The sequence below is a fragment of the Neomonachus schauinslandi genome, chromosome 16 (assembly GCF_002201575.2).
Source record: "Neomonachus schauinslandi chromosome 16, ASM220157v2, whole genome shotgun sequence".
Classification (NCBI taxonomy): Eukaryota; Metazoa; Chordata; class Mammalia; order Carnivora; family Phocidae; genus Neomonachus; species Neomonachus schauinslandi.
Genome location: NC_058418.1, coordinates 43,017,502 through 43,031,776, shown reverse-complemented (window position 1 = coordinate 43,031,776; position 14,275 = coordinate 43,017,502). Strand labels below are relative to the sequence as shown.

General features: G+C 44.4%; 1 protein-coding gene across 2 annotated transcripts in view; it reads right to left on the bottom strand.

Annotated features, from left to right (window-relative positions):
• Nucleotides 1–14,275, bottom strand: part of WWP2 (WW domain containing E3 ubiquitin protein ligase 2) — a 141,920-nt gene that overhangs the window by 78,827 nt on the left and 48,818 nt on the right. For both annotated transcript variants that reach the window (XM_021703263.1, XM_044911312.1), the window contains exon 5: nt 861–998. In XM_021703263.1, coding sequence (XP_021558938.1) covers nt 861–998 — 138 coding nt within the window. The remainder of the gene's footprint in view (nt 1–860; nt 999–14,275) is intronic.

Sequence of the window (14,275 nt, the reverse complement as noted above, 5' to 3'; positions counted from 1 at the left end):
TCTAGTATATACCAGGTGCTCAATTATGGATATACGTGCAGAATGAGTGAATAATGCATGTTTTCTCCATACACCAAAAGTACCCGAAGCACCACTCCATCCAGGGAGGATTCTCAAGTCAAGCCCCATCCGATCACTGAGATTCTACCCAACTGCCCTTAAATCAGAATTCAAATTTCACTCCCTTGAAGCTACAGAAAGCCTGTTTGGGGCCTGGAAAGCGCCACAGTTACCTCACATTCAACGAGAAAAATTATGGAGAAACCCAACCCATCTCAGGCCTCAGACTTCATGAAATAATTTGCTGCTAGATCCAAAGGTGACTGATTTCAAACTAGATCAAAAGAAACAAACTGCCCTCATTCAGGACAGAGTGGGAGATACTCCAATTTCCCTGCTTCTGTCTGTATTTTGCTAATGTGAATCTCTAAGACACACAGTCCCCTTTCCCAACCAATACCGTCATATGAAAGACACCTTCAAGTTCCCCAGGAAGTGTAACTGTATTAGGAGGAAAAACGGGCCTGAGTAACATTTAATAAAGACATTTTATCTTCCAGAGTCCATGTGGGATGAAAAGATATTTTCCCTGCTCTCAAAGCAAAACAACAACACTCGTATAAAGACTCGACGTTTATTTTGGTCCTTTATCAGAAAGCTGTCCTTAAAAAATCATGTCACAGGTTTGATCGTGCTAAGACTGCTAAGAGGAATCAGGGCTAGCTACGGGCCAGGGCTTGCTGAGTGGGACCCAAACCCAGGCACCTGGTCGAGAACCAAGCCCCGGGCACCTCCCCCGCCCCAGCCCTGCCCCACCCCATCCCGGCACAGCCCCAGGGAGCAAGCAGGGCGGCACTCACCGTCTGTCACTGCGCTGCCATTAGGCACGCTTCCCAGATCAACAGTTGGCCCGTCCAGGAAAATTGTCAGCTCACCGCCCGACACAACGCCGCCTTTGTTCTCCGTCTGCAGGTTCAGGGTCAGCTGCGTGTTCTCCACTGTTGAACAAGAAAAGCAACAGGGATGGACTAAAGCAAATGCACCCCAGGTTAAGATTCTGCGAGTTATCAGCCCTCACTTAACCTACTCTGGCATCCTTGCCAACATTTTTCTGCCACTTCGCATCTGTCTTGTGGCATGGAAGGAAGAATGGGAAGGAACGGGTCTAATTGTCATCACTGCTGTATTAGACTGGGGGAAAAGGCTGCATTCTTGTTTTTCAAAACATGGTATATCTTTATAATTTCTACATGACCGATTTGTTTGCTTATACTTGCAGGACTGTGAGAAAACCCCAGAGATATCTGATGGCATACAGAGGAAGCAGTGAGGAGCAGCATTCCGCCCCACCCATATGAAGAGTGGTGGCAAAAAAGAAGAGAAACAGGTCAGGAGACCCTGAGGAAATGTCATCAGGAGTCACCTCTAGATGAAGGATGACAGGGGCTTCTTCTCAGATTATCTGTATTTAAAAATAAACTGTTTTTAGTTTTCACTTCTGAAGATGTTTCACTTTGAAATAAGGTAAAATTTTTAAGCAATAAAAGTTCAGCAAAGGTAAGTCACCCCCACAATAGTCACATGGCACTGGGTTAGTCCCTGAGGAGAAAGCAGTCGACGAGGGGCTCTGCGACGGAGTTAAGAAGGCACCTCGGAGTGGCCTGGCCCCTAGAACACCAGGCAGTCAGTCCTGTGGGCGAGCCAGAAGACTCAGGAAACCACAGCAGAGAAACAGAACAAACTGACACGAGGCAGAAGCCCCAAGCCCTCTGTGGGCTGGAAACTGCTGCACACACGCCCCCCCAACCCTCACCACCAAGCCTGGCCACACGGAACAGCTTCCACCCAGTTAATGTTCAGGAGCTAAAACCTCCAGTCCAGGGTCATTCGGTAATGACCGAGAGAGCAGTGTTTATGAGGATTTCCAAACAGCACACGGCTCTTCCATGTCTTCCCACACCGTACAGAGCCAGGCTAGGAGAGAGCCACATGTTCCAACCTCCCTCCCCACCCACCACCCATCAAACCACCGCTTGATTCTATCTCTTAGTTGCTACTGTATTATTATGAGTTATCTCACTGGTTTTCTAGAACGAGGCAGCATATGCGTAAGTACTTTCTAGAAACAACCTCCCCCAACTAAAAAAGCCAGGCCCAAATATAAGATACAGACACAATCCTTTAAGAACTAAGGAAAAGTCTGGATCAATTCAAGGATCTACTGTAATAATGTGGAAACCAGTTACCCTTTAGGTGTTCAAGTTCTCCTAAGCATCTCTACCTTCCCTTGCTCTCTCTTGCCTGTAATGGATCTCTCCAAATCCTTTTGAGTCTGTTGCTATTTTCAGTCAGTTTCACTCAGGGGCTTGGTGAGTTCCAAACATCTCTATAAAGTAATACTTGTAATCTGAAGGTGAGTTCCTTCAAAAGTCTAGTAGTCAGGAAAGAACTGAGGCCCTTTGACCACCCCCTTGTCAGCCATGCAAATGAGCCACCTAGGAAGGAGAGCCTCCAGCCCCAGTCTAGCCTTCAGATGACTGTGGTCCAGCCACTGTATGGACTACAACCTCATGAGAGATCCCAGGCCAGACTTCCCAGCTAAGCCAGTCACAAATCCTGACCCACTGAAAACCAGGAGATAATAAGTATTTATTATTATTGTTTACAAGAGAAATCAAGGGGTGTCTCCCTACTGTATTATGCGGAGATCCAGGGCCTAAGTCCCCAGCAGGTAGTACAGCACAGAGGTTCAGGATGGGCACCAGCCAGGCAGACTGGGTTCAAATCTCAGTTCTACTACTTAGTAGCTACAGCATTATGCAAATTACTTAACATGAGCCTCAGTCTCCCCACATGGAAAACAGGAGCAATAAGAACACATTTTCCAGGGGGCACTTGTAAAGAATGAAGCAGCCCCCAGGGGGCTCCTAATAACTTGTCATTTTTATTATCTCCCTGTTGACTTTCCTGTTTTTAGGCTGAAAAGTCCTGATTTCTCTTAGTCGAATTTGTTCATTGCAAACATGCACTTCTCTTTTGGAGCCTTTTCTGGGTTGCAGCAACAAACTCCGAAACGTCTTCCAAGGTGAGCTACCTAACCATTCCAAGGACAAATCATCTTCTCATCTTGTTTCCAGGACACTTCCTAAAGATGCCCTGCCTTCTGAACTCAGAAATGTGCTGGGATGAGCATTCCAGAAGGATTCCTTGATTCCTTTCTTGGTGTCTCAAAGGCCATTATTTTACAAATGGAGTGTGGGCATTTCATCTTTAAACAAAACTTTTGAGACTCTAATTCCTCCATTGTTCCATTTACTAAAAAAAGAGAGAGTCAGAGAGACCTCTGACCATCACCGTCATAACCAAGTGGTCAAACGAAGTATTCCTAAGAGCGAGACAACCTGACACACACACACTTCCTGATGTGATGCAGCATGAAGTACGCACATCACTTTTAAAGTCTTCTTGCTAAAAGCATTGAGCCTGAATCCAATTAAGCTGCTAAATCTCCTTTCCGATTTATTACATGAAATAAGGGGACAGAGAAACAAATTCAACGATACCATGAGGAAGCAATCAGACAAATCCAGAATACAGGACATCTATACAGTAACTGTCCTGGGCTCTTTAAAAAAACAATGTCATTAAATACACTTCTTTTCTTAAAAAAGTGGGGCAAGAAGGTGACTCTTCTAGATTGGAACAAACATAACCACCAAATACCATGCAGTGTTTTACTAAACATTAGTTTGAAAAAAATATTCTTGGGGTGGGGCGCCTGAGTGCACAGTCAGTTGAGTGTCCAACTCTTAGTTTCAGCTTGGGTCATGATCTCAGGGTCAGGAGATGGACCCCAGTGTTGGGCTTCATGCTAAGCACAGAGTCTGCTTAAGCCTCTCTCCCTCTCTCTCGGCCCCTCCCCCAACACTCTCCCTCTCTCTCCAATCAATAAAATCTTAAAAAAAAATATTCTTGGGGCAAGTGGAGAAATTTACATCCAGACTAGATATTAAATGATGTCTGAAATGACTGTTAATTTTCTTAGATTCAATCAGAATCTATGGTTTTACACATGAATGTTCTTATCCTTGGGAGATGCAAGAAGCTTATGATGATATCCACAATCCCTGAACGGTTTTATAGGAGAATAAGCTGAAATTTTTAGGAAGGAAGTGTCAAGTCACCTGCAATTTACCTTCAAATGGTTCAGGGAAAAAAAGCACATGCCCACAGTCTGACACAGATAAAACAAATGCAGCAAAATGATAACAAGTGTTGGGTCTAGGTAGAGGGCATGTGGGTGTTCACTGTATGCCTCTTTCCATTCTCTTGTCTGTTTGAAAATTTCATAATAAAAAGTTGGAAAAGGGCTTTTTTAAATTGGCAAGGCTATTAAAAAATTAAACCTCTGAGAACAGAACACCCCATTATTCTCTTTGAAAAAATTACCTGAGCCAGGGGAGCCCTACAATGCATAATGGGACTAAAGAAACCATTAGCTGAGTGAGTGACAGGCTTGAGCATACAGGGGAGGCTGAAAGGAGTAAGTGTGGCTGGAAAACATACACTGGAAGCTTAGCTATAAATAGCAGCCTGAGCCGCTTCGCCTCTGGGGCCCTCGGGTTTCACTACAGCCACGCTGACAACCCTACAAAGGGCCTTTCTCTTGCACCATGTCCTCTACTGCCTTTTGAGGCATTGCTCAAACACCAAGAAACTGCCGGAAAAAAGGGCACAGTAAGTCAACTGCCATAACCAGAATCAGACTGCGCCGAGGAAGCGCACCAGTTACTTGCAGCTTCGTTACCCCCCACCTCTGCCACGGTCATGCCATCCACGTTTGTGTAGCGAGCACCTACTAGTTGAGTCACTGAGATTTAACAGCAACCGAACAGACAAAAATCATATGCCTGGGTGTTCCTATTCTAGGTGGGGGAAACAGACAATAAGCAGTTTTTTTTTAAGACAATTGCATCATCTGTTAGAAGGTGGCAAGGGCAGGAGAAACAAATGAACCGAGGAAAGCAGAGGGTGAGTGCTAGAGGCGGGAGGAGGATTTGTGGTAGTAAGAAAGGCTTGCTGGGGAGGTGACAACTGAGCAGAGACTGAAAGAAGGAGAGGGCAGGGGAAGCCGTTTAGGTTCTGGGGGAAGAATATTCGAGGCGGAAAGAAAAGGAAGCACAGAGGCCCCACGTAGGAGCAGGCCTAGCCTGTCTGAGGAATGGCAGGGGGGCTGGTGTGGCTGGAGTGGATGAGGGCAGACGGAAGCAGGAGATGAGGGCAGTAGGTAGGTCCCCAGAGCCCACAAGGAAAGCCCTGGAGCTCCCGCAAGGTCTCTGGAGTTTCCTCTGCGTGACACTGGGAGCCATTAGGGGACTGTGAGCAAGGAAGGGCAATGAGTGGCATTGTAGTGCAATCACTCTGCCTGCAGGAGGAGCAAGGGCTGAGGCTGACGAGACCTGGTAGGAAGTCAGGGCAATATTCCAGGCAGGAGCAGATGGTGGCTTGGGCTAAGACGATGGCAACGTCTTCCAGGAACACGGCGCTTAAGGAAGACTCTACCTTGGCCTCCTCCCTAGCATGTGTTCGGAAAGACCCATGACTCCCCAAGCACATGGGCCCACCAGTCTCTTGGAATTAAAGCTTTGGGCAAATGACAGGCAGGTGCTGCAGAAAGCGCCAACTTAAGAGCATGGCTGGAGGAAGTCTGATTCAATTACGAGCAAATGGAACATATATAATGAAAATATTCCGCTGGCAAGAGACTTCGGTTCTCTGAGAAAGCCAAAGGCCTGAGCTCATGCTAACTTCAGCAATCAGCAAATGTACTTCTTAGGTTATGGGATTGTGCCCTTCTGTTCCGTTCTCAGTACAATCTGCTTAGCCATACTTTGTAATGCTACGTCATGAAGGTCAAGAGACAGCGGTACAGCTGAATATTAGAAGCTAGGGGAAAAGAATTTGGAAAATCTCAAGGACCGTGCCAGGAGAACCCTTCAAAAGCTGGCATACCAAGAGAGACGAGTAGACACTTAGGTGCCTCCTCGTGGAGGCACACCACCTCGTCAAAAAGGAAAACAAAGAACCTAATCAGATCAAGCCTCTCGATCTACTTCTGAGTTTACAGGAGACACAGAGGGACAGAGGAACATGTTAAAACACACTTCAGGGACACAAACAGCATGATCCAAAAGGTGGGAAACTACAGGACAAACTGTCCAGTTTCTGCAAATGAACCGCAGGGGATAAAAAGAGGAAAGAGAAAGTACTGGTTAAAAGAGACTGAAAAGACATATCAATGTCATTTGTAACCTTGATTCGAACAAACCGAACAAACCAATGGTAGAAACTTTAAGACAACTGGGGAAATGTAAAACCGGGCTAGTTGGTGATACTTAAATAACTATCATTATGCTTTTTAGGTATGAAATTGGCATTATGGTTATGGGAGCACTTATCTTTTAGAGGTCCCTACTAAAATATCTGTGGATGAAATACACCTGGGCTTTAAGTAAAAAGAACCTAGGGGGCTCAGTCCATTAGGCATCCGATAATCTTGATTTCAGCTCAGGTCATGATCTCAGGGTGATGAGCTCGAACCCCGGGTCGGGCTCTGCTCTCAGCAGGGAGTGTGCTTGAGATTCTCTCTCCCTCTCCCTCTGCCCCACCCCAGCTTGCAGGCACACGCACGCTCTCTCTCTCAAAAAAAATTAAAAAATAAAAAAACTAACCCAGTAGGGGGTGGGGTAAGAAGAAAGATGAAACAAGAATGGCCATTCATGGATGGCTACGGAGCTGCGTGACAGACACATAGAGGTTCATGAACTATTCTTTCCACTTTCATGTATGCATGACACTTTCTATAATATTTTTTTTTCCAAGCCAGTATGCCTAAGGCACAAACAGTGACTGAAACCAACTAAAAAACTTACAAGAATTCAGCATTACATATACAGTTTGAAATACAAAAAGGTAGGGAATCTACAATCAAGCTGCTTCGGGAATAACTCATACTCCCATTTTTTCTTACTTCAAAGCCTCAGATTTGCAAGTGGCTTCAGGTTAATAATTTCCTATTGGGAAGAGCGGTTACGTGCAATAAAGATGAGTAATATTTTTCTAAGAGTTACTTTTTCCCTTTCTTGACTGGACTTTTTAATATGTTTTTTGCATATGGTACTAATAAGTATAGATAAATAGGGAACGGAAGTTGCCTTCTTATTCCAACAAAAGAGAAAATTATGTAAACCAGAACTGCCAAACTGTGCCACTCTTAACGGGATTCAGTTATGAAATCCAGAACTCCCACCTGCAGTGTGTGAAAGAATGTTCTACTTTAGAATTTCTATCATCACTGCCCCTCCTGCTCACACACCACGAGAAGGTATGTGTGTGTACACACATATCTTTTAAAAGGAAAGATCCTGGGGTGCCTGGATGGCTCAGTCAGTTAAGCATCCGACTCTTGATTTCAGCTCAGGTCTGGATCTCAGGGTTGTGAGATCGAGTGCCACGCTGGGCTCCGTGCTGGGTGTGGAGCCTACTTAAAAAAAAAAAAAAAAAAGGAAAGATCTTATTTTTTTCTTTTTCTTTCTCACTCAGAATACAAATGTAAAGATTCACCTGGAAATTTGAGAGAAATAAAACAGAACACAAAAGTAAGACACTTTTGGGGCGCCTGGGTGGCTCAGTCGTTAAGCGTCTGCCTTCGGCTCAGGTCATGATCCCAGGGTCCTGGGATCGAGCCCCGCGTCGGGCTCCCTGCTTGGCAGGAAGCCTGCTTCTCCCTCTCCCTCTCCCCTCTGCTTGTGTTCCCTCTCTCGCTGTGTCTCTCTCTGTCAAATAAATAAATAAAATCTTAAAAAAAAAAAAAAAAAAGTAAGACACTTTTAAGGGAGACTAAGTACTCTCAGGTCAAGCGTCTCGGAAGCCAGATGAAGATGTGATTGATTTGGCCTTAACGGAGCTGCTCAGGGGAACAAACAAACCTTCTTCCTGCCTCCCTCCACCCTCAATCCCATAGGCCCATCAAAAGAAAGCGAAAATAAGCAGGGCATTCATTAACAGGTCAGTGTTCATTCTACACATAGCTGTGAAACACTGGTGCACAGAGGAACGGAACCGGAGGAAATTCCAGAAGAGCAGAGAGTAAATAGTCTCCTTTCCACTCCCCGGCTCCCTGTAACTCAGACACACACGGGCTGGAGTGTACCCCAGGTTTAAAGAGAACACTCTTTCACGTTCCCTTTGCAGTAAAGGAAGCCAGAGGCGTCCAGGATTTACTGTTACGATGTCTCTTTGGCTTCCAAACTTAGCCAGAGCCTAACAAGAGAAAGTCTTTTCTAGCAAGCTACCAGCAGATTAAAAACATTGGAATTCTTGTTGGGGTACCAATGTTGACTTGGCTTCACCCCACCTCCCGTCAGCCCCCATCACTGACGATTTGGCAGGGTCTTCGTAGAACACAGGGTGCAAAGAAGAGTCTACTTTGGCCTTGAAGCCGCTTCTGTCTGCTGCTGCTGGGCGTCCCTCAATGGTCTCTAAATCAAAGTTTTGGTCTATAGGGCTTGCGTTAACTCCACTAAAAATGAAAATAGCTTCATTTTACAAAGCCAGTTTGTAAACTTTTATTTTCTCTCTTTCTTTCTTGTTCATTCATTCAAGAAGCATGTTCTGGGCATCTATTATCTATCTATCTGACACTGGGTGAGAGGCTGGGTTATAATGAAGAATGAAAATAGACTAAGTCTCTGCATTGAGGAAACTCACAAGTCACTTGAGAGAAACAGAAGTAAATAATCACACAAAGAAATGTAAAACCGCAACCATATTAACAGATTTGATGCAAGACATTTATGGTCTCATGAGCACTGGATAGCTGGCCTCATCAATGCATCAGGGAAAATTTCCTGAGGAACTGACAACTCAACTGCACTCTGAAGTTGAAGGGTGGGGTGCAGTGCAGAAGAACACCAATCCAGGCAGAGGAAATACCATGTGAAAAGGCCTTGTGGCACAAATGCACTCAAGAAACTGAACAGAGATGAGTGGGGCTGGAATGCAATGTGATCCAAATGGGGTAGAAGACCCAGGCAGTGGCTATACATTGCAGGGCCTAATGGGCCCACCATGTTGAAAAGTTCCTCTCTATCCTAAGAGCAGCAGCATGGTACTTAAGGGTTTTTAATCCAGGTGTGACAAGATCAGCTTCGTGGTTTCAAAAATCATTCTGTCCCCAATGTAGAAAAGACTGGAGAGAAGTAAGGATAGATACAGGGAGAGCAGACAGGAGGACAAAGGAAAAGACCAGGACAGTAGAGGTAGAGATGAAAGAGGAGGGCAAACTTGCAAAGGTAAAAACCAAGAAAACCTAAAAACAGATAAGCAAAGTAAACAGGCAAGAGGGGTAGAGGTACCGAAGATGGCTCCTGAGTTTCTAACTTAACTGGACAAATAGTGAAATATGGAACAATGGAAGAGGGTCAAGTCTGGGAAAGAGGCAACGAGCTTAGATTTGGACGTTTCTGACATATCCACAAGGAGAAAGCAAGAAAATAGTCAAATATGTGGGCATGGAGCTCAGAGGAGAGATCTAGGCCGGAGATTCAAGTCTATGGGTCACCTGCACATGGTGGTTATGCATAAAGAGGAGGTATGGATGCGAATGTGATCACAGAAGAAGATGGAATGGTAGGAAGCTCAGCTAACAAACAGATGAAGATGACCTTGCAAAGCAGAGAACAGTTAGAGAGGCAGCAGGAAAATCAGAAAGGATTCCTGAGAAGGCAGGAAACATGGGCTCCAAATCCCTTAGACAGGAGGAGAGGAAAAGCTCCTCTCCTACCAGAGGAAGGAGGGATCAGGAACGCACATCCTCATTTCAGTACATGACAGATTTGTCAATCATGATCATCCTTATTTCTCCTGATTCAAGCCAAAAGCCAAAGCCCATGAAGGAACAGACATTTTTCTTTACTTACAAGAAAAAAAAAAAAAACGCACAGGCATACACTTTTCAGAACTCGCTATTCATCACAGTCATCCATTGACTAAGGTACATTAGAGACAAAGTCTCTCTTGAACCAACTGAAGGTCCTTTTAACACAGGATACAAAAGGCCTCATCTATCTTGGTAAATCTCACTGTCTGTCAAGCTGCAGCATATTTTTAAATTTTTTAAGTGATTCAGGGGGAATAAATACAGATGTGGGAAAGTTAGGTCTTCAGAATAAACTATCAGTCCATGTGAGTTACTACTACCTTGTCATTAGAGCTCCTCACCCCCATGAGAAGGAAAGTCCTCATCACCCATGAAAGTGATTCCTAGATTCCTAGACCAGAGCCCCCTTAACAGCTCATCCATTCTCTGTGCCCTCAGGGAACCTCAGCAACCACATCACCTCTCCCGGGTGGCACAGGATCAAAGCTATGTTTATAAACACGGCAGGGGAAAGCTTTCAATGAACAAACCTCCTTTTCAGTGGTCTTTAAATACAAAATGTAGGAGCCCAGCTAGAAGAGAACTTTCACAGTTAAGATTCTGCTTTTTAAAAATCAGCAGTTATAAACTTCCAGTTTTAAAATAAATAAGGACTAGGGATGTAATGTACAACATGATGACCACAGTGAACACTAATCTATTTGAAAGTTACTAAGAGAGTAATTCCTAAAAGTTCTCACACAAAGAAAAAAACACATTTTCTCTTTTTCTTTTTTTATCTGTTTGAGGTAATGAAAGTTAACTAAACTTGTAATCATTTCACATACATACACAAAAGTCTCCTTTGTAAACAACTGCTTTTTAAAAATTACAAGGTCAGACGAGTGAAATACTGTGCCACAATGAAGAGATGGATTATTGATTACAAAGTGTACAAGAACATGAAAAATTATTCACGCTGTATATGTCGAGTTAAAAAAAAGAACTTGAAGTTATATTCATATTGCTCATATTATTAAAATCCTATAAAAATTAATATGTAAAAGGACAAAGAAATAAATGAACCAGAGAGAAACTGTTGTGTTTGAAGAGTAAGATTACAAAACAAAGGTTATATTTCTTAAATTTCCATTATCTGCATAGTGGACACATTTTTTTTTTTCTTAATTTCCCTATCAGACATGTACACGGAAGTGTTTTACAAATGAAATGACGTGATGTCTCTGATTTGCTTCCAAATACTCCCCAAAAAAAGCGGGGTCTAGAGGCGAAAGACAACCTGACGTGCTGATCCTTCTTAAAAGTGGGTAACAAGGGGCGCCTGGGTGGCTCAGTCGTTGGGCGTCTGCCTTCGGCTCAGGTCATGATCCCAGGGTACTGGGATCGAGCCCCACATCGGGCTCTCTGCTCAGCGGCAAGCCTGCTTCTCCCTCTCCCACTCCCCCTGCTTGTGCTCCCTCTTTCGCTGTGTCTCTCTCTGTCAAATAAATAAATAAAATCTTTAAAAAAAAAAAAAGTGGGTAACAAGTATGGGATGATTCATTATACTGCTCTACTTTTATTTATGTTTGATACTTTCCATAATAAAAAGTTTTTTAGGGCGCCTGGGTGGCTCAGTCATTAAGCGTCTGCCTTTGGCTCAGGTCATGATCCCAGGGTCCTGGGATCGAGCCCCGCCATCAGGCTCCCTGTTCGGCGGGAAGCCTGCTTCTCCCTCTCCCACTCCCCTTGCTTGTGTTCCCTCTCTCGCTGTGTCTCTGTCAAATAAATAAATAAAATCTTTTAAAAAAAAAAGTCCAATTTATGCTATAAAATATTGCCTTCACAATAAATTATATTCACTTAAAAAATAAAACAACAGCATGCTTATTATGAAAAATTAAAACGGAGCACCTTGGTGGCAGAGTCGGTTAAGCATCTGACTCTTGGTTTCGGCTCAGGTCATGATATCAGGCTTGTGAGATCGGGCTCCGCGTTGAGCTCTACGCTCAGTGCAGAATCTCCTTGAGAATCTCTTTCCCTCTCCCTCTGCCCCTCCCACTCATGCTCTCTCTCTCTCTCAAATAAATAAATAAATCTTTAAAAAAATTGAAACAATATAGAAATGCAAAGTATGACACCTACCCCATAAATACACACATTCCAAATCCAAACATAATTCATGGCTGTCAACTTTGTATGAAGTCACTGTACCTGCAAGCAGCAGCACAAATACACATAGATAAACTACATATACAAAACTGACTTCATCCAACCTTCGATTTTTCACTTAATGTGTTCCACGAATCTTTAAAAATACATACAGAAGCAATCTATCCATTTGGGGGGCTTTTCGGATCGAGGGAGGGGTATGTTCAAGGTGAATTCAGTCTTGACTGTACTCCCCCCCCCCAAGAACGAATGTATATAAAGTATGTATAAGTGAACACTAATTAATTAAGAGAAGGGCGGAGGAAGAGAGAGGGAGGGAAAGAAGGCACAGAGATCATAATCTGAGAAATGGGTGCCGCGCTGTCCTGTGCATCATAAACAGCATCCCCGAGGCCAGGCCTGACAAGGGGTGAAGATCTCCACTCCGTACCTAACAGTGGCCCTAACCGCCACCATCTAATTGAAACATCCCTGCTCTGATGCCCTATCGCTTCCCCTCCCGATACACCACTCTCTGACAAGAGTGATGTCTCTAAGAAAAATACTGCGAGCACCCTGGAAGACTGGAGGAAAAGGGAAAATAGTACACTCAAATGAGATAAATGAAGTTTGATCTTAACACTCTTCCAGCAGCCGCAGCCCCTCCCCTGGGAGAACCTGGGAGACTGGAATGGACAACTGGGCGGGAGCCGCTCTCAAGTAACTGGCGCAAGGTAGAGGCCTGCACATTAGAGGAAATGTTTCAGGGGGTTTTGTTTTGTTTTGTTTTTTGTTTTTTGGGGTGGTTTGGTTTTTTGGTTTTTTGGTTTTTGGGTTTTGGGGTTTTTTTTGGCAAGGGGAAGGAAACCGCTCATACCCAGGCAACAGTCTCATTTTCCTATCACTGATTCTGGGCTCTCATTTCAGGCCTATAATAGCTGTCAGTTTAGGGCGCCTGGGTGGCTCAGTCGTTAAGCGTCTGCCTTCAGCTCAGGTCATGATCCCAGGGTCCTGGGATCGAGTCCCACATCGGGCTCCCTGCTCAGCGGGAAGCCTGCTTCTCCCTCTCCCACTCCCCCTGCTTGTGTTCCTGCTCTCACTCTCTCTCTCTCTGTCAAATAAATAAATAAAATCTTTAAAAAAAAAAAATAGCTGTCAGTTTAGAAGCTGAATGCTACGAGGCTAATTAGAAACAGTGAGGGTCCTCTAGGACGTGACACTACGCCTCTGTGGGGCAGGCTTAAGAGGAATGAGAGAAGTTTCTGGACAGTACAGTCCTATACTAACAACCTAATTTAGCAGAAAAGTTTCCCAAGTCTTCCTTGAGTAACAACCTCCAGGCCTGCACTGTCCAGTGTGGGAGCCCCAAGCCACACGTGGCTACAGAGCTCTAGAAATGCGGCCGGTCCAGACTGAGATGTGCTAGGAGTATAAAATGACACACCAGATTTCAAACGCATGACACACACACACAAAAAGAATGCAAAAATACCTCAGTAATAGCTTTCTTTATACTGGTTATATATTAAAATGATAGTATTTGGGTTATATTAGACTAAATAAAATATATTATTAAAATTGATTCCACCTGTTTGTTTTTACCTTTTTTTGACGTGGCTACTAGAAAATTTTAAATTACATACGTGGCTCACATTATATTTCTATTGGCCAGTGCTGCTTCAGGGCCTCCTCCCCGCCATTTTTTGGTCATAATCTGGAGCAGCTCTCACTCACGAGGCCTGGCTGGCCCCAAGGGCCATCTGTGTGTGACGTGACTGCACCAAACCCATTCCTGCCTCAAAGCTTCCCACGTGCTCCCTCAGCCTGGAACACTTTTCTCCTGTTGCCCTAGGCATCCCTTTGCATCCTCTGGCCTCCTGGTGTCACTTCCCCAGAGAAGCCTTCCTTGACACCCCCAACCTCAGGATAGGTGAAGTCCTCAGTGCAACAGTTCCAGAGCATCTTGTACTTCCCTCCATCACATCTATCACCACTGGCCTAGTGTCTTTCACTGACTGGCTTAATGTCTGCCCATTTTCCTCTCTAGATCCTAAATTCCAGGACAGCGCCTTATTCATTCCAACTCTTTAGCATCTTACCCAGAGCTGAAGGTAAAAATTTACCACGTGAATGCTGTTAAGTAAACTTCTTACCCACCCCGACTCCAGGCAGGACTCACAATCCTAAGAAAATGTCCTAGAGTGC